The sequence below is a fragment of the Puma concolor genome, chromosome B4 (assembly GCF_028749965.1).
Source record: "Puma concolor isolate L17-30 chromosome B4, mPumCon1.1.hap2, whole genome shotgun sequence".
NCBI classification, from domain to species: domain Eukaryota; kingdom Metazoa; phylum Chordata; class Mammalia; order Carnivora; family Felidae; genus Puma; species Puma concolor.
In genome coordinates, this window is record NC_141673.1 from 91,547,928 (window position 1) to 91,573,217 (window position 25,290).

Below are 25,290 nucleotides of genomic sequence, written 5' to 3' on the forward strand. Positions count from 1 at the left end.
GCGCCTGGGTGGCGCAGTCGGTTAAGCGTCCGACTTCAGCCAGGTCACGATCTCGCGGTCCGGGAGTTCGAGCCCCGTGTCAGGTTCTGGGCTGATGGCTCAGAGCCTGGAACCTGTTTCCGATTCTGTGTCTCCCTCTCTCTCTGCCCCTCCCCCGTTCATGCTCTGTCTCTCTCTGTCCCAAAAATAAATAAACGTTGAAAAAAAAAAAAAGTCAGAAATGGCCTCCAACTGGCCAAATTCAACAAAAGAACATGCAGAGAGAGAGAGAGAAAGAAATGTTAGAAATTAAATACTGTAAATTAGAAGAAGAGAAGTGGTCTCCCTAGTTTACAGTTACTCCCCTCTTCTCCAGCAACTGATGCCAAGATGATACAGATTGTGATTGACTCAGGGTTCAACACCACTGATTTTGGCTGGGCAATCAGAATCTTGCTTTTTAGAAATTTGGAATTGGATCTAATAGAGAGATTAAATTTTCTGTAGGTAACTGGCCAAATAGCATTTAAGCTTGAGAACTTGGCTTTCCATATGTTCTGGAAAAGCAAGGGAAATGAGTCAGCAGTAAACAAGGGAAACATGAGAAGCAATTATATAGAAGAGATGAGGTGAGATGCATACAGGAATTTTGGACTGCTTGTTCATCTGTGCCTTTAGTACGTTCCTGAATCTGCTGAATTCTTACTCTTAAATTCTGTAAGAAATCCCTATATTCTTTAAGAATTTTTTTTCTTTGTAAGGAAGCAGAAGTTGGTTTTTGTTAGTTTCAGACCAGATGGTCCTAACTAAATATTCCAACATAACATTGCTGTTTGTAGCCATCTGTACTAACTCAGAATCTTGACTAGAGTAAGAAAAAAAAAAAAAACCAAAGTAATAATAATATTAATAACAATCAATAAAAGAAAATATTTGTTATTATTTGCCAAGAAAAAATAGCTCATATGTAGAAACTCATTAGTAGAAACTAATGTTTAAGAACTATTATTGTTTTGCAATATAGTTGACTATAACAGTGAAATATTAAACTTTGGGGCGCCTGGGTGGCTAAGTTGGTTGAGAGTCAGACTCTTGTTTTCGGCTCAGGTCATTATACCAGAGTCATGGAATCAAGCCCCACGTTGGGCTCTGTTTTAAGTGTGGAGGCTGCTTGAGATTTCTTGTTCTCCCTCCCTCTTTATCTCTCCCCAGCTCATGCTCTCTCCCCCTTTCTTTCTCTAATATATATATATATAGATATATATTATATCTATATTATATCTATAACATATATTATACACAATATAATATATTATACATAATGCATATATTTAATATATATATTAAAATTATTAAACAACTTTAAAGAGATTCTAAAACTCTAGAAAAAAAAAAAAGAATCATCTGATGAGTTTGATAAGATGCAGAATCCAGGTTCCAGGATTCATCCCCAGAGACTGATTAATGGATCTGCTCATTATTCATAAGGCTCCTATACTTCCTACAGTGAGAATAAAGACTATGTATCAATGCCTATTATTTACATTCGAATGACATAGTTGTTTCTAATGGTTAGTATTGCCATTTTCATATATATATATATATTCATTCATTTCGTTCATATGCTTTATCTATAATCTTTTTGAAATTTAGTTTTGTTTTTAATATGCCAAAAATTTGTTATACTTGCCATCGGGTATTATATAGTAGGAAAGTAAAGTGTTCTGGGGTGAGCTATATGAAGAGAGTTCTTAAAAACAATAGCTCAACAAATCTTCACAAAAGGTTTCCAGCTATTTTCCTCTTAACTCCAGTTTAGGGCAAAATACTAGCATTTAATAATGCTTCTTTTAATGCTTTCAGTCTGTGGACTCAAGGCTGTGCAGCCTATTAGCTTTGTGTAGATTTTTATATTTATTTTGCAAGGTCGCTTACCGTATGGCTTAAAATGAAGTCGTTGTGTTGAGTTATCAATACAAATATTTATATTAAACTTAGTGTTAGAAAAAAGCTGACATGGAAATGCTGCAGTAGTGCTCCAGATCTTCCCTGAATTCGAATTAATGTCAGCTGCATGATATGTTTCTCTTATCCTGAAAAATATATGGGAAAAAATACGTAGGAGAGATTGTAAGAAACTTCATGTTCAGTTTGCTTTAGATTTAAAATATGGAAACAATCAGCACGTGATTGGTGGTACAGTGCTATTAACTAGGCCAGATTGGTAAAGATTACAATTATACCAAGACAACCATAAAAGACTCTTCTTTAGATTTCCCCAGGAGCATCTCATTTGAAGCAATTAAGAATATATTGGCATTTATCAGGCATGAAAACTGACTCTGAATCATGAAAACTTCCTTCATTGACATTAATTTTGAAGCTGAACACCTCCCCTTGGTTTTTGCTAACTTTCTCAAGCTGGAAGTCACTCATTTTGATTTAAGGATTTTGGTAAATAAATTATCTTGTTTGTGTTCCATTGGTAAATACCATTCTTGGCTCAAAATTTTTGGTTTTTACACAAATCTCTGGATTTTACATAAGTAATTTAGCCCAAAAGACATTTGCACAAACTGAACAATTCCTTCTTGCTCCAGTGAGTCAGAGAATTGCAAAATAGTTTATCCTTGGAGCCAGAAGCCTTGAGTTTGAATGCTGACTCTTCCCTTTAGTAATTTTATTGTCACAGGCAAGTGATTTGATCAGTTCCTTTGATTGTACAATTAAGGGTATTTATATCTACTTCAAAGGTTTATGGCAAGGATTACAAGTGAAAACGCATGTGAAAGAGTTTCGTAGAATGGAAGCATATACCCATGTGATGTATCATAACTATCATATATTATTATAGCTGAATCCCTTTTGATTCATGTTATTACCCACATGTAGAATATAACATAAAATTATTTGCAACTTAGATATTTAAAATGCCTTTGATAATGAATATGAAATTATGTTTTTTGTTAATTGTTCAGACATCTAAATTGTGTAGTGCTATTCCTGAAGAGAACGTTATACGTTCTGTGTGTAGAATGTATGTCATACATTCGATGTAATGTATCAATAGGAATTACATCCTTAGCATTCATTCTCTTTGTGCAGCATTAAAGTAGTGCCATGCTCACTGAGATAGCTTAATTTCTGTGCTGTTAAATTCCACAGAAACAGCCCCTTCTTGAGGGACCTGATAAATGAAAAAGTGCATGGGCTGGTATGTGCCAGAATCATCTATTTCTGAGTCCCATCCTCATATTTGCTGATTCAATAGATCTGTGGAGGAATCTTCACTTCCCCTACTAACAGTTTTCCAAGTAAGCCATTACTGCTGCTGCTCCATAGCTACAGTTTGAAAACCCATTGTTCAGGATAAATATTTGGGCGTCTCTCCTCTCTTATACCCGAGGATAAAAGTCTAGACTCCAACTTCTGGTGGAGGAGTTTCATGATTTAGTATTCACCATATGATAGGATACTATTCCACGCATATATGATTTAAGCTTCTCCTGTTTTTCAGGAAATAAATTTAAAATGCAAATTTATGACCTATTCTCTCCTAAAACTTTGCTGAGCATCTACTGTGGCCAGAACTTTGCATATGCTATGCCATTTTATTGTATTTTTTACAAAAATATGACACATTGCTTGAAAGATGTGGCTTAAAAGCATGTCAAAAAAAGAAACCAGATCCAACAAGTTAGAGACGCTCTTTAAAGGGTATATAACAGGAATATTACAAACATTTTAGGTATGTTTAAATATTAAATAAAAACAGACTAAACTGGATACATAAATCCATTCTATTATGACCCTCTTAAAAAACCTGGCTTTCAAACTCAATTTGGTCTTCTTTTGAATTAAGAGGGGTTGGACAGTGCCTAGTACATAGTAGATCTTCAATATGTTGTTGTTGGATGAATAGTATGTGTAAAAAATAATTAGGCATTTATAAATTTAATCATTTTATATATGAGCATACATCAAAAAGGATTATTGAAAACCAAGATAAGTATGTGTAAATATAACCTATCTCTTCCTTTCACTACACTAAAGTTTATTATTATTTGGTCATCTGTTTTAGTTTCATGGTTACTTTGAAAGGAACCATTGAGAAAAATTACATTTAGGAACTCAGAAAATGCACCATGAGCTAGTGACAAACCATCACATAAAGTATTTTGTGTCACTATTACATCCACAAGAAGACTTCATCTGAGAATATTACATTATGTTAAAAAAAGAAGTGATGGGAAGGACTAGTAATAAGTGTTTTGTCAATGGATTTATACTGAGTGATATCTTGTGATATTAAGATGAGCTATTGCTCATGCTTAATGGGTAGAAATGATCATATCTTAGATATAAAATGTCAGGTTCCTGGCAATGCTTGTCAGTTTGTGACAGTGAGTAGTTTATTCCTAAAAGAATCAATATTGATATCTTTAAAGATGCTAATTTAGCAATCCAAAGAGTCATTTTATTTTATTTTTCTGTGAGCAAGAGTGAGACATTAATTATTAAATATTTTCATGGATTTGAGCTGCTAGGTTTAGTTTAGTTTAGTTTAGTTTAGTTTAGTTTAGTTTAGTTTTTTTGTCTGTATGCCTTTCAGTTCTTCCAGCAGGGTTACAAGCTTTTTAGGACAGAGACCTTGCTTTTCTGTTTGTTTGTTCCACTTTTGAATCTCTCTCATGCATGGACTTGTTATTAGTCATTCAAATAGCCTTTAAATTAATTATTAAATAAATGATTCCAGTCTTTAGTCCCAAATGATCATTTAGCAGGAAGCTGCTATAGCTGATAAATAAGTTAAAGTTTATTTATATGTATATTTATTATTTTTATAGTAGCTATAAATAGATAAAAATTGAGAAGGAAAATGCATGAATTTTTCAAAGCTTTTGGGAACCCTAGCAGCAGAAGAGATGGGCTTATATAAATTTTAACTGCTAATAAGAAATTGGTCTTAAAAAACAGAAGCTAGCTTTATATTATAAGTTCATTTTAAATAAGTAAAAAGGGGACCAGTGATGTTTTTGTAATATCCTCTAATGAACAAATTAGTTTTTCAATGGACAAACACCCATGCATTTGTTCATTATTCTGGAAATTCATTCAAGGTAAGATTGAGTTATTAAAAGGAGGGCAGTCTCATCATTCTAAATAGTATATCCCAGGTAGGAAGGATAAATCTATGCTAATTTGGGACAGAGCCAGAGAAGTCAGTGAGTTATGCCATTAAATAAGAAATTAATTCACTGCAAACTAAACTGTCAACAAATAGCAAGGGCAGGTCTGAAATCATTAAACATTTAACTTTAACTGAATTATCAAGAAAATAAAATGATTTGACTAAAAACAACAAAAACAATACTAGAAGTTAATCAATGAACTAATTTGTCATGAATTTATATTTTTCACTGTTAAAATATATAAAACTTTAACATTTTGTATTCAAAATTAATCAGTTCAGTGCTGTTATAAAATAGACAAATTTATGCCGGCACAGAAATTTCAAAGTTTCATGAAATAGCAAGACTCACTTTTTTACTTTGTCGCAGAAGGAGGCCAGACTCTTATTACTGCCTTGAGGTACTTCAACCAGCTGAATAGAACAACCTGTCAGCTTAAAATAAAAACTGTCAAATTAATATGGTTTGATGTGGAGAAAACATTAATACAATTCTACATTTTTAATTTTGTTTTAAAGAGTCTGTCCGAAGGGCACCTGGGTTGTCTCAGTGTTTGACTCTTGGTTTCGGCACAGGTCAGGAGCTGGTGTATTTGTGGGTTCAAGCCCCAAATCAGGCTCTGTGCTGACAGCCTGGAGCCTGCTTGAGATTCTTTCCCTCTCTCTCTGCCCCTCCCGCACTTGTACTGTCTCTGTTTCTCTCACAATAAATAAATAAACTTAAAAAAAAAAGATTCTGTCCAGAAGGAAGAACTTCCCGTCCTATGGTCCTTCTAGCTGGATTTAGAATCAGATTGACGTGAGACAGATTAACAGGAGAAAATAAAATTTAACAGGCATATATATGTATGTATGGGGAATCCACACAAGAGATTCCAAAGACAACGAGGCAACTTGAAGCTTATTTGAGCTAAAGAGACTGGTAGGAGTCTGCGAACACAAAGGGGAGGAAAGCCATTCACAAGAAGATGAAAAGATGTGTTTGAAAACAAAGGTTGCCTTATTTTCTAGATAAATTCCTTGGGTAAAGGGGAGTCTCTGTTAATAATTCTCTTCTTTCCAATGTAAATTCAGGCAATTATGAGGGAAGCAAAGTTTTTCCTGCATCTGCTGTGTATTTATTACTTTCAACTTGAAATAAACTTTATGCCCAAGTGGCACATTTTGGGTTATCCCATCCTACATCCCTTCAATTCATTCTGTATTTTTTATTTATTTATTTATTTATTTATTTATTTATTTATTTATTTATGTGGATTTTTTAGGTGAGGTAATGCATACAGAAAAATGCATGAATCTTAAGTAATATAAGTTTTGAGGAATGTATACAACTGTGCTATCAACAGCACAATAAAAATATAGAACATTTCCATCACTTTAGAAAGTTCCCCCACATCTCCTTCTATCAAACTACATTTATTTGGTAACTACTATTCAGATTATTCAGATTTATAACATCATAGATTAAGTGTGTGTGCTCCTTTCTGGTGTCTTTCACTTAAATGATATATATTTTTAAATTTTTCTATGTTGTCACACATCAGTTGTTCATTTTTTATTGCCAATTAGTACTATTCTATTGATGAATATTTCACAGTTTCATAATTTGTTTATCTATCTTCCTGTCAATGGACATTTGGGGTGTTCATAGTTTTTATAAGGAAAACTATTAATTTTTACATACAAGTATGTATAAGGACCTGTGTTTTATTTCTTATGAAAAAATCCATAAGTGACTCAGTCAGAAGGTGGGTACATGATTTAAATGGAGTCATTTTTGTTTGTATATATTGAAGCTATTATTAGGTACATAACATTTACATTTGTTGTATTTTGTTGTAATACATTACATTTGTTGTATTTTCCTGATGAACCTTGTTGTCATTAAGAAATGACCCTTTTCTTTCTCTAATAATTCTCTGCCTTGAACTGTACTTTTTCTGGTATTAATTAATAATAATAATAAAATAGAGCTTTTTGTTTGCTGATCAAAGGCTACATCTTCTGTTTCATTTATTTTCAACTTATTTGTGCCTTTCTTAAGTTCATCTGTTGTAGTAGTAGTTACATTTCTTTTATCTAGTTTGTCAATTTTTCTCTTTTACTTAGAATGTGTAGTCCATTTATTGAGTATATTTATGGATATTATTGGATTTAAGACTGCCATATTCATTTTGTTTCTATTTGTTTATAATTTATTTTTCTATTTTTACTTCCCTTCCTTTTTGGTTTATTTGATTTTGTTTTCTTATTTAATTCTGTTGGATTTTTAGTTTTTCTTCTCAGTATTATTTTTTTTTAATAGCTATACTTAGAAATGACTATATGCATCCTTAACATATCATGGTGTACTTAGAATTAATACTGTACCAGTGCAGTTAAAATGAATGTAAGAATTCATAATAGCTAATAATGTTTACCCCTTCCATCCTTTATGCTAGGTTGTCATGTATTTTTCATCTCTCTATATAAAATAACTCTCAGTTAAATGCTGTTGTTTGCTTTAAACAGCTATCAAAATTTAAAAGTAGTTTTTCCTATTTACTAATATATTTACCATTTTTACTGCTCTTTTTTCATTTTTAGATTCCATCTGGTGTCATTTTCCTTGTACTCAAAGCACTTTAGTATTTTTGTGTGCATGTTAGCTGGCTAATTTCTCTCAACATTTGTTTATATGATATCTTTATTTTATTTTATGTTTTGAAGTATATACTAAATTGATATAAAAGTATAGATATACATACATACATATATATGTATATATATTTTGTGTGTGTATAAATATGGATATATATCCTTTAAAATGTCGTTCCATTGTTGGGGTACCTGAGTGGCTCAGCTGATTAAGCATCAGACTCTTGATTTCGGCTCAGGTCGTGATCTCACGGTTCCTGAGATGAGGCCCATGTTGGGCTTTGTGCTAACAGTGCAAAGCCTGCCTGGGATTCTCTTTCTCCCTGTCTCTCTCTGCCCCTCTTCCACTTGCAGGCATGTGCTCGCTCTTGCTTTCTCTCTCTCTCTCTCTTTCCCCAAAATAAATAAATAAACTTAAAAAATAATTTTAAAATGTCATTCCATTGTTGTCTTGCTTCCATTGTTTCTGATAGAAATTTGCTTTAATTCAGATTATTGTTCTGCTGTGTGAAATGTTTTCCCTCTCTGCTCTCTTTTAGGATTTTCCTTTACCTTTTGTTCTCAGGTATTTGAGCATGATTTGTCTACATGTGATTGCCTTTGTATTTACTCTGTCTGGGACTTGTTCAGCTTCTTAGATCTATAATTTGACATTTTATACCAAATTTGAGAAATGGTCAGACCATTATTTCTTTAAGTTGGTTTTCCTATTTTTCCTCTCCTCTCCACTAGCTTTCCAAAATTGTCCATATTATCAGCTTCCTTGTCACATAAGTTTGAGTCCTTGCTCATTTTTATATAATCATTTTATTTTCTCTTCTTTAGTTTGGATAATTTTTCTTATTTTTCTTTCAAGTTTACTGTCTTCCTCTCTGTTATCTTCTATATGTTTTTAAGTACACCTAGTGATTTTTCCATTTCAGATACTGTGTTTGCAGTACTAGAAAATGCATAGTCTTTATTTTTTTGTAGTTTCTAGCTTCCTCTTGAGATTCTTCATTGGTCTACTCATTATGTCCATCTTTTACTTTATCTACTTCAACAGTGATAACCACCTTAAAGTCTCTGTTAATTTCAACATCTGAACTATGTCAGGATCTCTTTGAATTGACTGGGTTATTTTCTTGATTGTGGGTCAAAATTCTCTGCTTCTTTACATATCTGTGCATCTATTATTATATGTTCAGCATTATAGATGACACACTATAAATTGTGTTGTCTTTTTTACAAAGTATACAGTTTTTCCCTGGAAGGCAGTTAAGATCTTTTTGGTCTCTTTAGCCTTTATTTTATTTTTTGTTAGGCCATATCTATTTTGGCAGGTGCAGCATTCACTCTAGAGTATATGTTTAACACTCTTAAGTGATAGCTTTGGGTATGGGGTGCCTGGGTGGCTCAGTTGGTTGAGCGTCCGACTTTGGCTCAGGTCACAATCTCATGTTTCATGAGTTCGAGCCCAGTGTCGGGCTGTATGCTGACAGCTCCGAGCCTAGAGCCTGCTTTGGATTCTGTGTCTCCCTCTCTCTCTGCCCCTCCTCTGCTCATGCTCTGTCACTCTTAAAAATAAAGAAGTAAATAAACATAAAACAAAACAAACAAAAAGAGATAGCTTTGTGTAATCTCAATTGAATGCCTGAACTACTACTCAGCTCAGTGCCTTCTCTTGCTAGGTTAGAATTAGAACTTATACTACATAACTTGTACTTGTGTGTGCTAAACACAACCACTTGTCCAAAAACCTACAGTAAATCTCATACAGGTTTCTGACTCCCGCCCATTGCATACCTCCGCTGGCACTCCGCCTGGAACTGCAGGCTGTGCCTGCTCAAACTTAGCGATATTGCTGCTCAGACTGGGCTTTACTAGCCTGCTCTGCAAGCAAGAAAGTGCCCCCATGAGGAAGTGAGGATGATGCAACACTGCGGTGTTTATCAAAATGATAAACTTTGGTAAAGTTGACCTCAAGGACGGTGTCCTATACAGCCTTTTGTTCAGTATCTGAAATCAGGAGAAGTTATATTCTAAGTTATATTTTGCCTTGATCATAAATAGATGTCCCTAAAATTCATTGACTTAAAAATTTTTTTTAATGTTTATTTTTTTTTTAAGAGAGAGAGGCAGAGTTTGAGCAGGGGAGGGGCAGAAAGAGAGGGAGACAGAATCTGAAACAGGTTCCAGGCTCTGAGCGGTCAGCACAGAGCTCGACGCAGGGCTCGAACTCATGAGCCATGAGATCATGACCTGAGCCAAAGTTGGCTGCTTAACATACTGAGCCACTCAGGTACCCCAAATTCACTGACTTTTAATTCAGATCAGTTGAGTTGCTACCTCCTCTCAAGTGCCTCAGAATTAGGTATTTCCTCTCCTGTGAACTCATTCTATCTGTTATTTTACTCTGTTGCCATTATTTGTTGGCAAGTTAATTTGAGCAATATGCTATTTCTGAATTCAAGTGTCATGTCATTTCTTTGCATTCATTTTGCCTAGTATATCATGTATATTTTAAGAATATGATGGTTGTTGAATAAATGAGGAGTCCTTTTGCTTCACCCTGTAAATTATAGCTGCAATAATGTTTCATTTTTTTTTTACTGTTTACTTCCAGTTTCGCTTGTGTCTAGACTTAGTGTAAGCAGAGAAATATTCAAATATTATACAAGAAACTCTGTGGTAACTAAATTGATTGGAGAACTACTGATGAAACCATTAGGATGAAGTGCACAATTATTGCTTAATTTCCTACTCTTGGAATGATCCCAACAGATGTTGCCTGCCAACAGCATAATTTAGGAGTCTCTGGGTAAAAGGACATTTTTCCTACCATAATGCTATAAAGTTTTAATTTATGACAGTATGACTCAAGAATATCAATCAAATGAGATGTATGTGTTTTTTATGTATGCATAATAATACAGTAAGAATCAAAATTACTTTCATCAAAATTTCCAGTTATATTTTTTATCAAATAAAATGTAAGGACTGTAACACTTTATTTAGTTTTGATGAAATTGGAACTTTAAAATGATGTACCGTTTTAATTTTTTCTTCAGAAAAAGTCATTAATTTAGGAACACAGAATTTGTGAATAATAAATTATTTTTTTACAAATAATATCAATACGTTTTCCTATTAAGGTGAATGACCCTCATTACCAAATTAATCCAGTACATTATTGAATGATTCTTTCAGATTTTTTTTTTTTTTAGGCCAACATATGTGATACATACATACCTCTGTATTCTCTGGCTGTGTACTTTCCCAGGTCCTGGGTGGAGAAGAACCTTCAGAAAGCATCAGAGAATGTTTCACAATGTTCATATTTCTACTTCTTTTATTCTCTTCTTTTGGCATGAAGTTAGTTGAGAAGGATGGATATGTAGAAGGGATGCTACTTTCAAATCCTATGTGGTAGTTATGATTTTCATTTTCTGATTCTCTCTGTGAATTAATTTTATCCAGACTAGTGGATGATGGAGCTGAAATATTTATTCTGTAATCATCACCACCATGATATTTTCCTATGGGGTTTCCACAAGAGCTTTGTTTGTTCATATTTTCAGGATTTGGTAGCACAGAGCGCCTAAAACCAATTACTGGTGTTTTCCCAACTTGGTGACAGGAGAGTTCTGAGGTCTGAGAAGTTAATTCATTCAAGGGTATTTGGTGTGTTTCATGTAATGAATGCCTTGTTGAGTCCCAGTTTGGTGCATGGGGTACACAAACAGTGTTTTCTTCAATTTCACTCTGATAGAATGGAATTTTAATCCTGATCTCATCTACTAGCTGATCAAAACCCAGACTGACGTGGCTAGGGAAAAAGGACTGATTTACAGAGTGAAATTCTTGGTGCTCATGCTGCTCTTCATGTGATTCACTGGTATTTAGATCTGTTTTCCAACAATATGCCATTTTTAATTTTATGTAACTGAGAGGATTGATTCTGCTCCAGATATTGACTTGGTGATATTATGAAAGATGATAGGAATTTTCCTAGAAAAAGCATAAAAGAAAAAAAAATTCTTCGATTAATGAGAAATAAAAGAACCTGCAAGAAAGGAATATGATGAATAAATATAAACAATTGTTTTGAAGCTTCTCCTTAGTAAATGAAATGATTCATGAATAATCTAAAACTCCATTAGGTTTCACAACATTAAAGTCTGTTGGGGGACTATTGACTTTAGATTTGTGAAACTCCTATAAGCAAAAAATAAGTCCACATGAATTATGACAGGAATTATGACAGGAATTTCATGAATCAATCAAAAGTCAAGGGGAATCCCTTTGAATTCCTTTACCTACTGAAGATCCGGTCATCATAGAATCATTATCTCCCTCTGTATTCAATCATCTACAAGCATGTTAGCATGTTAAAGTCTCTTATTAGCTAAACAGTCTCTTTGATGAGCAAATGCTCCATTCCTAGACATAGTTTTAACTTTTTTCTTCTTTTCATAACCAATTATCTTGTGGGTTGGCTAGACTCTTTCTTCCCCTTCCCAAAACTCTTTAAACAATTGCAAACTTCTTTCAGCTTCTCCAAAGTGACTTTTCATTAAATTCACCAAAAACTTCATGTCAGTAAATTCAGTTGACATTGGTCACTTTCTATTTTAATTTATCTCTCTACAATATTTGATTCCATTCACCATGCTTCTCATTTAAAAGTTTCTTGCTTTCTTACTTGGACTCTCTCTGATACTACACTCTGAATCCTTCTGTGTTTATTCTTTCTCAAAGACTCCTTTGCCTGTTACTCACTTTGCACCTGACCCTTGTCAGAGCTTCTTTACTTCTCAATTATTCTCTCCTTCTAAGTTATTTCATACTTCCTGTGGTTTAAAGTGCCATTTCTATGTCAATGGCTCCAGCCTTGACTATTTTTATTACTACCTTCTCAATATTTTCACTTGGAAATTTTTCTTGACCTCCAAAAGAAAGTCTAAAACTTGGATCATAGTCATCCAAAAACCTGCTCCTATTCCAGTGTTCTCTGTGATGGAAAATGACTTGACCATCAACTCCGTTGCTCAGACCAGAAACCAGAGTTTCATCTTTAACTCTTCCCTCATTTTTATTCTTCAGTATAAAATGAACTGCCAGTTCCTGTAGGATATCTTGCTCTCTCTGTCTACCACCACCACGATCTTGGTCTAAAACTTTTTTCTTCTCTCCTGGAATGTGGTGTTATCTCTGAAACTACTTCTACATTTTCTGTATCCATTCCTTGTGTCCTATAATCCACTTTTTAATATTTTAATGATATGTTTAAAAGACTCACCAAGTATCTCCTCTGGATATAGCTTTCCAGTGGTTTTAGTGCTGCCTTAGGATAACCTCTATAGATGTTACTTACGTAAGATTTCTCTTTCCCATTAATTAGATCATTAGACCATGTTAACCTTTCCCACTTATAGCTCAGTACCTAGAACTTTGGTTTACTCAGTAAACCAAAAGTTTGGTTTACTGCTTGTTTGTATTTGTTGAACAGATGATTTAATAAGTTACAAAATTATAATTGAGTTATAAGAAAATGAAATTAAAAAATATTTGTGTCACTCATATGAATTGATTAATTCCTTTCACTTTTATGAGTTTATTCCCTTAATAATTATTTATATGTGTTAAGAATAAAAAAAGTTAAAAGGATAATTATGATAGTGATTCACCATCAAATATGATTCTTTATCAGTGTTTTGCAACGGCAACTGAATTTTTTTCCTTTAGTGCTAAGATTTACTTAAAACTCATAATCCCCTAAGAAATAAGTGAATTAGATTTATTGTACTACTTTGCTCAAGAAATTGAACTGATAGATTTGGCAAAAAATATTTCAGTTCAATCCAGTCAAGAATTGAACTGACAGGTTTGGGAAAGACTTTTAAGAGATATACACTTTTAAGAAGTATATAGAATGAAGTGTTAACCAAAAAAAAATCTATAAATTGTTATTCTAAGCTATCCTAATTCATGGGTCACATTATCTAGCCACAGTCTCTTTTTCAGGAATTGCCATTTTTTAATCTTCACATTAGTAGTGAATACTATGGTTCATTAAAACAAATGAGACTCCTTCATCTGTCTCTGTCATGGAACTCAGGATTGTCATTGGTATGAATTTAACTCTGACAACCAGAGTCAATATCCTGTTACAGTCTTCCTTAGACCAGCCTGCTCTATCTTAGCTTAAATATGATAAATGTGGCTATATTAAAGTGACTTTAATAATGTGACAAATAAAACCCAAACCCAGCAAAAGGAAGGGAATAAGAAAGACTAGAACAGAAGTAAGTGATACACAAACTAAGAAAGCAATAAGACAGATTAATGAAACAAGTTCTTTGAAAAGATCAGCAAAAAACAAAATCACTAATGAAAAAAGAAAAATAACAACAAACATTACAGAAATACAGTTGTAACAGAATGTTATGAAAATATACATGCCAACAAATTAGACAACTAAGAAGAAATGGATAAATTCCTAGAAACATGTAATCAAAAGTAAAGAAGGAAGAAATAGAAAATTTAACAGACCAATTAACAAAAATGAAATGAGAAACAAAAAACTCTCCAAAAAGAAAAGTCCAGGACCAGACGCTTCACAGCGAATTCTACCAAACATTTAAAGAAGAGTTAACAACTATTTTTCTCAAACTATTGCGAGAAGCATAAGAGGAAAGACTTCCAAACTCATTCTGTGAGGCCAGTATCACCCTTATACCAAAACCAGATAAAGACACCAAAGAGAGAGAGAGAGAGGACTATAGGCCAATATCTCTTATGAATATAGATGCAAATATCTTTAACAAAATATTAGCAAACCAAATTCAACAATATATTTAAAAAATCACACCACGATCAAGTGGGATACAAGGGTAGTTCAATATTCACAAAACAATCAGGGTGGCTGGGCGGCTCAGTCAATTAGGTGTCTGATTCTTGATTTTGGCTCAGGTCATGATCTTGCAGTTTTTGGGTTCAAACCCCGCATTGGGCTCTGTTTTGACAGCACAGGAGCCTGCTTGGGATTTTGTTTCCCCCTCTCTCTCTGCCCCTCCCCTGCTTGCCCTCTATCTCTCAAAATAAATAAATAAAACTTTAAAAATATGAAAAAATATTCACAAAACAATCAACATGATATGTCACATCAATAAGAGAAAGAAAAACCATATAATCATTTCAACAGATTCAGTAAGAGCATTTGACAAAGTACAAAATCTATTCATGTTAAAAAAAAACCCTCTGCAAAGTAGGTCTAGAGGGTACATACCTCAACATCATAAAGGCCTTATATGAAAACCCACAGCAGCATTGTACTCAATGGGGAAAACCTGAGAACTTTTCCCCTAAGGTCAGGAACAAAATAAGGATGTCCACTCTCAACATTTTTATTCAACATAGTACTGGAGACCCTAAGCACAGCAATTAGACTACATAAAGAATAAAAGATCCAAATTGGTAAGGAAGAGGTAGAACTCTATTTGCACATTACATGATACTTTATATAGAAAACCCTAATGACTCCACCAAAAAACTACTATAACTGATAAATGAATTCAGTAAAGTAACAGAATACAAAATCAACAGAAATTGGTTGCATTCATATATACTTATAACGGAGAAGCAGAAAATGAAATTAAGAGAACAGACCTACTTGGGGCCCTGAGTGGTTCAGTCAGTTAAGTGTCCAACTTCGGCTCAAGTCATGATATAACAGTTTGTGGGTTTGAGCCCTGCATCGGGCTCTGTGCTGACAGCTCAGAGCTTAGAGCCTGCTTTGGATTCTGTGTCTCCCTCTTCTCTCTGCCTCTCCCCTGCTCACTCTCTGTGTCTCTCCATATCATATAAAAAATATTTTTTTTTATAAGAAAACAATCCCACTTACAATTGCATCAAAACCAAAAAATATATCTAGGAATAAATTTAACTAAAGAGGTGATAGACTGTGCTCTGAAAACTGTAAAACACTGATAAAAGAAATTCAAGATGACACAAAGTAATGGAAAGACGTGCCATACTCATGGGTTGGGAGAATATTGTTAATATGTCTGTACTCCTCGAAGCAATCTATACATTTAATGCAATTCCTATCAAAATACCAACCACATTTTTTTTACAGAACTAGAAAAAGCAATCCTAAAATTTGTATAGAACCACAAAAGACCTTGAATATCCAAAGCAATCTTGAAAAAGAAAAACAAAGCTGGAGGTATCACAATCCGAGACTTCAAGTTATATTACCAAGCAGTAGTAATTAAAACAGTATGGTAATGAAATAAAAATAAACATATACATCAATGGAATAGAATAGAAAACCCAGAAATAAACCCACAATTATGTGGTCAATTAATCTTTGACAAAAAAAAAAAAAAAGAATATTCAATGGGAACAAGGCAGTCTCTTCAACAAATGGTGTTGGGAAACCATGACAGCTACATGAAATGTAATAAAACCAAACTGCTTTCTTTTACCATACACAAAAATAAACTCAAAATGATTAAATACCTAAATGTGAAACCTGAAGTCATAAAAATCCTTGAGGAGAGCATAGGCAGTAATCTTTTTAACATCAGCTGTAACATTTTTCTAAGTATGTCTCCTGAGGAAGGGAAACAAAAGCAAAAATAAACTATTGGGATTACATGAAAATGAAAAGCTTCTGCACAGTGAGGGGAACAATTAACAAAACTAAAAGGGAACCTCCTGAATGGGAGAAAATATTTGGAAATGACATCCAATAAAGATTTAGTGTCAAAAATATATAAAGAACTGATAAAACTCAACAGACAAAAAAATAATCCAATTAAAAAGACATGAACAGACATTTCTCCAAAGAAAGATGGATAAACACACACATGGAAAGATGCTCAACATCCCTCATCATAAGGAATATATAAATCAAACTACAATGAAATATCACCTCACATCTGTCAGAATGGCTGAAATCAAAACCACAAGAAACAACTATTGGCAAAGATGTGGAGAAAAAAAAAAATGCTCTTGCAGTGTTGGTGGGAATGCAGAGTGGTGTAACTACCATGGATAACAGTATGGGAATTCCTCAAAAAGCTAAAGATAGAACTATGCTATGATCTAGTAAATACTGAATATTTACCACCCAAATACAAAAACACAATGGGGGTGGGATAGAGGGGAAAGTGGATGATGGGCATTGAGGAGGGCACCTGTTGGGGTGAGCACTGGGTGTTGTATGGAAACCAATTTAATAATAAATTATATTTAATATAAAAAATAAAAAAATACAAAAACACTAATTCAAAAGGCTATATGCACCCTTATGTTTATTGTGGAATTATTTACAACAAGCCAAACTATGGAAGCAGCCCAGTGTCCACTGATAGAGAAATGGAGTGGTATACACACACACACACACACACACACACACATGCACACATGCACACACACACAGAGACACACACAGTGGAATATTTTTCAGCCATAAAAAGCATGAAATATTGCCATTTGTAAAACATGGGTAGTGCTAGAAAACATAATGGTAAGCAAAATAAGTCACTCATAGAAAGACAAATATCACATCATTTCACTCATATGTGGAATTTAAGAAACAGAACAACCAAAGGAAAAGAGAGAGAGGGACAAGCCAAGAAACAGATGTTAACTATGGAGAACAAACTGATGGTTACCAGAAGGGAGGTAGGTGGGGAATTTGGGGAAATAGAGCATGGATATTAAAGAGTATACTTATCACGGTGAAAAAAAATCAATGATAAAAAAGAATTTAATTTAAAAGTGAAAAAAATGCAGCGCCTGGGTGGGTGGCTTAGTTGGTCAAGCATCCAACTCTTAATTTCAGCTCAGGTCATGATCTCGTGGTTTCATGGGTTCAGGCTCTGTGCAGGTAGCATGTGGCATGGAGCTTGCTTGGGATTCTCTCTCTCTTTCTTTCTCTCTGCCCCTTCCCCACTCATGCTGTCTCTGTCTCTCTGAAAATAAATAAATAAAACTTAAAAAAATTTAAAAACAAAAAAAATGTGATTTTCGCTTTATACATTAAAAAATAAAGTGACTTGTAATTTTTAGTGGCTTCAAAGAACTGATAGAGTTTTTTAAATTATTTTTTAATTTTGTAGAGCCATTAAAAGAGGTCTTTAAAGGTCTCAGTGGTCTGATCATGAAATTAAAGTTTCCTTTAGACTGTACCATTTGTTGTTAATAATAATAGTGATATCTAACATTTTTTGAGACCAACTCTGTGCTACTGCTCTATATACATGTACATGTTTACGTGTATTAACACATTTATTTCTCGTTTCAACCTGGGATATTATTATTACTACTTAATAAATGAGAAAACTGAGGCACATAAAGGTCTCCAAGTTGTGTTTACAGATTTGTTATAAGCAAGGATTAAAGAGAGGCATATGGGGCTACTGCACAGCTCAGCCAGCTAAGCATCCAGCTCTTGGTTTTGACTCATGTCATGATCTCACGGCCCTGAATCAGGCTCTGTGTTGACAGTGTGGAGCCTGCTTAAGATTCTTTCTCCGTCTCTCTCTGCCCCTCCCCTGCTCTTTCTCTTTCAAAATAAGTAAACAAAAACAACATCTAGAACATGGCTGAATTTAGACACTGCAACACAGTATTAATTCAGCTCAAACTCTCTCTAATGAAAAGAGTTGAGAACTTTAAAATTTTTATTAATAACTATATTTTCAAGCATTTCTCACAGCACTAAAACTTGAAATGGGTTAGATGCCTCTCTGAAAAATCTCGTCATCATGAGACAAAGGAGAATGAGAAATACCTGTATTGAAAATATAATAAAAAAACTTCCAGATTCACTTTTTCAATATTAAATTTGGTGATTTTAAGGAATTTCTAATAATTTTAAATCCCATCTTTACCAACACAATCAAAAGCTAAATTATTTCTTAGTTTATAAACAAATAGAAACATTATTTGGTACCAGCTGGCAATGTGTACACTCTGCATTATGAAGTAATGAATAAAATAATTGAAACTCATATACCTTGACTTTGAGGCAGAGCTGTACATACAGATTAGAAGCAATTACACCATAATTGAGAGAACATGGCTGTCGGTTCCTGATTCAAATAAACTCTTCAGAACCATAAAAAATATGTACAATAGGCAGAATAGTGCCTCCCCAAATATCTCCATGTCTTAATACATGAAACCTGTGAATATGTTAGATTATATGGCAAAGAGAAACTAAGGTTGCAAATGGAATTAAATTTCTTAATCAGCTGACCTTAAAATAGGGAGATTACCTGAGTGGGTTCAACATAATCACAAGGATCTTTAAAAGGGGAAGAGGGAGCATAAAAGGTCAGAGTGATGCAATTTGAGAAGAACTCAACCTTCTTTTGCTGGTTTTGAAGACAGAAAAAGGGGCCAGAGTTAAGGAATTTGAAGTTTTTCAATATTTATTTATTTATTTATTTATTTATTTATTTATTTATTTATTTATTTATATATGAAATTTATTGTCAAATTGGTTTCCATACAACACCCAGTGCTCATCTCAAAAGATGCCCTCTTCAATACCCATAATGTTTATTTATTTTGAGAGAGAGGGAGAGAAACAGAGAGAGAGAGAGAGAGAGAGAGAGAGAGAGAGTGTGTGCAAGTAGGAGTGCAGAAAGAGAGGGAGAAGGAGCATCCCAAGCAGGCTCTGGGCTGTCAGTGCAGAACCTAATGGGGGACTTGATCCCATGGACCGTGACATCATGATCTGAGCCAAAACCGAGAGTCAGATGCTTAACCAACGGAGCCACCTCGGTGCCCCTCAAAGAGCCTGTAGAAAGAAGCTAGAAAGCAAAAGGAAACAGATTTTTCCCTAAAAAAGCCTCCAGAAAGGAACACAGCCCTTCTGACACATAGACTTCCACACAATGAGACTATTGTATATCTGACATACAGAATTGTATGACAAATTTGCCTTGCTTTAAGTCACTAAGTTTGTAATAATTTGTTACAGTAACAATATAAAATCAATACAATGTGCAAGTTGGAAGCTGCTTCCTAATTGATTGGAAAATCAGAAACCGGAAGTATAGCAGACAGCACAAAAATAGTCCTCTAGTCTTCGTTGGCACATTCAGCTGAATTTAAACAGAATATTTAAAAGATGTCAATCATGAAAACTTAGTTTACTGCAATTGCATATAACGTTCCATTCAGTTAAAATTTTCAGAAATCAGTTTTCATTGAGGGTTAGTTACTCATTTGGCCTCAAGGAAAAAGTGCCAACAGAACTTAGGCACCTATCAGAGAAAAGGCTGCCCCTGTCAGCTGTTCCCATTTACTAAATCTACAAAGGTACAGATATCATCCAAATAAGCCCAGTCTTGGGGTTACAAAACCGCAACAATGGGAACAAAAATATTTATTTTACCAAAGAACAAAGAAAATGTCCGAAAGTGTCTGCTCTTGATTCAAAAACTTCTCTACACTACTGAATGAATATATCTATATTGAATATTCATTGAATATTGAATATTGATTCAAAAACTTCTCTACACTACTGAATGAATATATCTATACAGGAGACATGAGAACGGTAGGGGAATTAAATTATGAGGTTGAAGAAAATGATCTTTATTTCAGAGAGCAAGTTGTAGCCATTGAAAATGTACCAGTTTTTAAGGTGTATATAAATGTCATGGAAGATCAAGATCGTGGCAACATAAGACATGTTAAAGGGTCTAATCAAGCCAAACCATCTGTATTTTCAGTAACGTGGAGGGAAACTCTGCAGAGCTACGGAGCTAACCTGGTTCCTGAAAAAAAAACTCTTGGCTGTAAGGATGATCTGAAATTACCATCTTTTTTTATCATGCAGACACAGAGATGCTCATATTTTAGCTAGACATAAACTGGAACTTCCTAAGCTCACTTTGCTGTATAAATACAAATAAGAGCACAATGAATTTTTTATATATATATACATATATATATATATGTATATGTATATATATATAATTTACATTATGTCTAGTTTGGAATTGGGTGATGACAAGGTAAACGTCTTATTATTATCATGAGCTATGATAGTATTTTCACCTAAGTGGAGACAAGAGGTGCTTGGGGAAAACATTACTTTCCAAAAGTCTCTATTAGGTGCCTTTTTACATGAATAACTGACATTTTCTTATACATGTATAATCCTATAGAAGCCTCACTTCTCATTAGACTGCCTAAAGCTTCTTGTATACGAAAAATTTGAAGCTGTTATTTATTTATTCTTGTTTTGGGGAGAAACTGACTTGAATAAATGAACTCATTTATTCATACATCTACAGATGACCCTTGAACAATGCAAAGGTTAGGGATGCTGACTCCTCCTACTATTGATTAGAAGCCTTACCAATAACATAAATGGTAGATTAACATATATTTTGTATGTTACATGTATTATAACTGAATTCTTAAAAAAGCAAGCTAGAGATAGGCAAATGTTACCAAGAAAATAATAAGGAAGAGAAAATATATTTTCAGTACTGTACTGTACTTATTACACAAAAAGTTTAAGTCCTTTGTTTAAAAAATGAATCATCTGTCAGAACCTACATCAATATTGTCTTGTGTAATACAACACACTATAGATGTTATACATGTTATTAACACTAGACATCAAAAATAAACGATAACGTGAAAAATTCATATTTTTCTTCTCCCGGATAGGACACTTTCAACTACATTAAAAACCTTCCCAAGCAGATATCTTTTCTCCTCAGTGATTTTCTTAATGCCATCTGGGAGCTGCTCCTTCTTGATCAGCAGAAGCTGCTTCTCCCGTTATCTTGACATTTTTTTAAAGACAAACTTATTTCTAAAATTATCAAACCATCCTTTGCTGGCATTTAATTCTCCAGCTTTAGGTCCTCCACCTTTCTTTTGCCTTAAGTTGTCATATGATGACTTTGCTTTGTCTTGAGTCATATTAGACATAGCAATATATATTGCCTATGTAAGGTATACAAGTATGCCTGCCTTTTAGCAATCCCGCTGCCACATAAAAGCTGCACTTTGAATATGAGATAAAAAAATATTTCACAAAAAGTGCCAAGTTTTTGTGTCTGCTGGTGTAGCTTCAGTCATGGATTCACAAAGTTTCTTTCTTTCATTCTTTTTTTTCTTTTTTCCAGTAGTCCATATATTGGATTCATTCATTTCAAAATGGTGGGCACCTGTAGCTGTAGACCTCCATCTATAATACATATCAAGCAATTCAAATTTTTCTTGTAATGTCATGACTGTTCTCTGCATCTTGGGAGAAATTCCAGCATCACTGGTGACACTTTGTATGGGCCCCATGGTGTTATTCAAGGCTTATGATATTATACTAACCACGATGAAAGATATGTGAGAATCTCAAAAGATCACTTTTTACTGCAATATGCAGTTTACTGGAGAGACCAATTATTCACGTGGAAATGATTAGCATCACATGGTATTTTAAGTGGATATTTGCAACACTTGAGCTCACCACTATAGCAAGAGGAAGTGTCTATGAAATTATTATAGTAATACTGTGTGTAGTATAGTTAATTTTATGATTTAATATTGTATCTTTACATTTGTTTACATTTCTCTCAACTGAATAGAGCCATGTGTGGTTTGTAAGTGTGTGTGTGTAAATTTTGATAAATTTTGACTTTTTATAATGGATTTGTGAATATTTTATGGTAGTAAATAATAAAAAAATACCTATATCTACATATATTTTATGCATTCATAAGATGCCTAATTTTTTCTTATTTTTTCATCATTCCTAGGCTATGCAGCTCAACTGTGATTTTTTCCAAATTGTCACAAAGTTCCAAAATTTTTTCCAATGTATTTATTTTTAAAAAATCTGTGTATAAGTAGACCCATGTAGTTCAAACCTGTGTTTTTCAAAGATCAGCCTATTTACTCTTTGAAGATTTAATTGTTCAGTACCTGTTTTTTAAGTATATTTTGTCTTAGGCACTGTACAAAACACTTAGAATACAAAAATGATCAAACACAGCTCTTACCCTCAAGTAGGTAAATTGTGTCTAAATTTATAATACAAGTTTATAATACTATACCATGTGAGAATTACTTTAAAGACAAAGGCCTCATTTTATTTGGGGGAATTTTATGTAGAATACTGTTAAGCTTATTTTGCCTTAGAAAAAACAGAAGTAAAATTCATGAATAACATATTTAAGACTTATATATTGTGTATGTTTTTGTTTATATTGTCCAGTACATCAGAGATAATTTCTTGCAAGTCATTGAGACCTGGTTTCAAGCATGTTTTGATTCCTAAGTATTGTTAAAATTTTAGTCTGAAACATGATAAAGCAGTTGAAGCAGTAATTCATTCAATTCCTCTGAGTGTATCTTAAGAGTAAATAAGAGAATGAAAAGTATATAATGCTGGATACACAAATGAGTAATTCTAGCATCCCCAGTGCCCTTGAGATAGAATCAGAACTGAAGGCATCAGAATGAACTCATGAAGTTTTGCTTTTTGTTTTTGTTTTTTTAATCTTTCTCTCTCTTTTTCTGTCTCTATGTATCTACAGCTTTCTTCCTTGGAAAGGCCTAGAAAAAAATGTCCATCTCAATATCAGTGAGCATCCCTAACATCCAGATTGTGATACTGAAAAACTACCCTCCAGTAGGGCTACTTGGAGGACCAGCTGATTTCTGATTTAGAGAATATATAAGATGAGTGTAAGAGATCCTATTATTGTAGTTAGTAAGGAAGATATCAGAGAATACAAGGGTGTACCAATAGGAAGTGAAAGCCAACTTGAAAAGGCTCCCATTGGCCAATAAGTGCAATAACTGAAATGGATGAAAACATACAAAACGTGTTTAAATGCATACATTCATAATGACACACATACACACACAACTAATTAATTGCCTTTGTACAACATAGGGTTAATAGAATATACCGTTAAACCATTTGTTTTGTCTTTTTTTATATGAAATAAGACTGAATAAGTAATAGATGAGAAAAATTTCTCCTTGTAGAAGTATTGCAATTAATAAATAAAGAATGAATGATAAAATTGTGTTATCAATGGTTTACAATAAGTCATGAATTATTAAATCTGGGTGTCAAGCATCAGTGGATGCTAACATCACAAAAGAAAGCAGCCAGGCATTTTGTACCCTGATATAGAATCCAAAACTACCATAAAGAAGTTTTGCAAATAACTTAACCATAATCTATCTGGTCAAACTTTTGTATCCAATCACTAGTGCTCAAGAAACACAGAAGACAGAGGAACAAATTAAACTAAACACAGGATAGAAATTGATATAGGAAAAACAAACTAGTTTCTTCAACAAATAAATTACAAGAAAAAAAGGAATGCAGATGAAATACATTAACAACAACAACAACAACAACAAACTGTAAAAATATACCCACCCACCTCTTCCAAAGAAAAAAAGGCAAAACAACACTATATACTTTATGTATATACATTTGGATGATGAGACTATATAGAAGAATATAATGTGATAGCAGAAGAGTGTTTATTTGTGGGGAGAGGAAGGATATTGTGATGGGGAGGTGCATGGAAGGCTTTATGGGTGGCAGGAAAGTTTTGTCTCTTGACATGGAGGGTGGTCAGAGGATTATTCAACTTATAATAGCACATTGAGTTGTATGTTTGCTTTATATCATTGCTGATACCATACATTTTAAAAAAGAAATAGGTAGCTTGAATTTTTAGATATGTGGAACTTGTGGAACACCTGGGTGGCTCAGTGGGTTAGGCATCTGACTTCAGCTCAGGTCATGATCTCATGGTTCGTAAGTTTGAGTCCCCATTTGGGCTCTGTGCTGACAGCTCAGAGCCTGGAACCTGTTTTGGATCCTGTGTCTCCATCTCTCTGTCCCTCCCTGGCTCGCAATCTGTCTCTCTCTCAAAAATAAATAAATATTAAAAAAATTAAAACAACATCAAAAAAAAGGTATGTAGAACTTGAGGATTTATATAAAATCTAACCTAAGATTTTGAGTGAATATTTGTGCATATAGTTCTTTACTTCAGGAGGTAATTTTTGCATTTGAAACCACGAGCCTTGCTTAAGGAGGATTTAATTATTTAAGAAGAGATCTAATCAATCTGAAAATGGTATCCTGATGTGGGAGACAACCCGTATTTAATTAATGGACCCCAAAAGTAGAAGTACAAAGTAGTCTGAGAAGTAGGGAGAAAACCATAAGCCACTATCACCTCACTCTGTGCACTTCTGGTACTACAAAGAGGGAAAGAAGTGAAAGGCAAGTGGCTCCCTGCTAAGAACCTCATTGGGTAGTGGCACATGTTTCTTCTCACATCCCTTTGCCTAATAAATAACTGCAAGGAAGGCTGGGAAATGTGGTTCCTTATTCTGTTGCCGTGAGACCAGAAAAAACAAAACAAAAACAAAACATGACTGTTTTATTATTAAGAGAAAGAAATCATCTTATTTAGAACATT

At 33.8% G+C, this 25,290-nt stretch overlaps 1 protein-coding gene across 5 annotated transcripts in view; it reads right to left on the minus strand.

The window, feature by feature from the left end:
* The window catches only part of PIK3C2G (phosphatidylinositol-4-phosphate 3-kinase catalytic subunit type 2 gamma), a 539,869-nt gene that overhangs the window by 313,872 nt on the left and 200,707 nt on the right, over positions 1 to 25,290 (minus strand). For all 5 annotated transcript variants that reach the window (XM_086713962.1, XM_086713961.1, XM_086713960.1 and 2 more), the window contains exons 2-4: positions 11,039 to 11,797; positions 5,523 to 5,605; positions 1,915 to 2,072 (exon numbers count right to left, since the gene is read on the minus strand). In XM_086713962.1, the coding sequence (XP_086570088.1) occupies positions 1,915 to 2,072; positions 5,523 to 5,605; positions 11,039 to 11,716 (919 nt within the window). In that variant the 5' untranslated portion in view covers positions 11,717 to 11,797. The remainder of the gene's footprint in view (positions 1 to 1,914; positions 2,073 to 5,522; positions 5,606 to 11,038; positions 11,798 to 25,290) is intronic.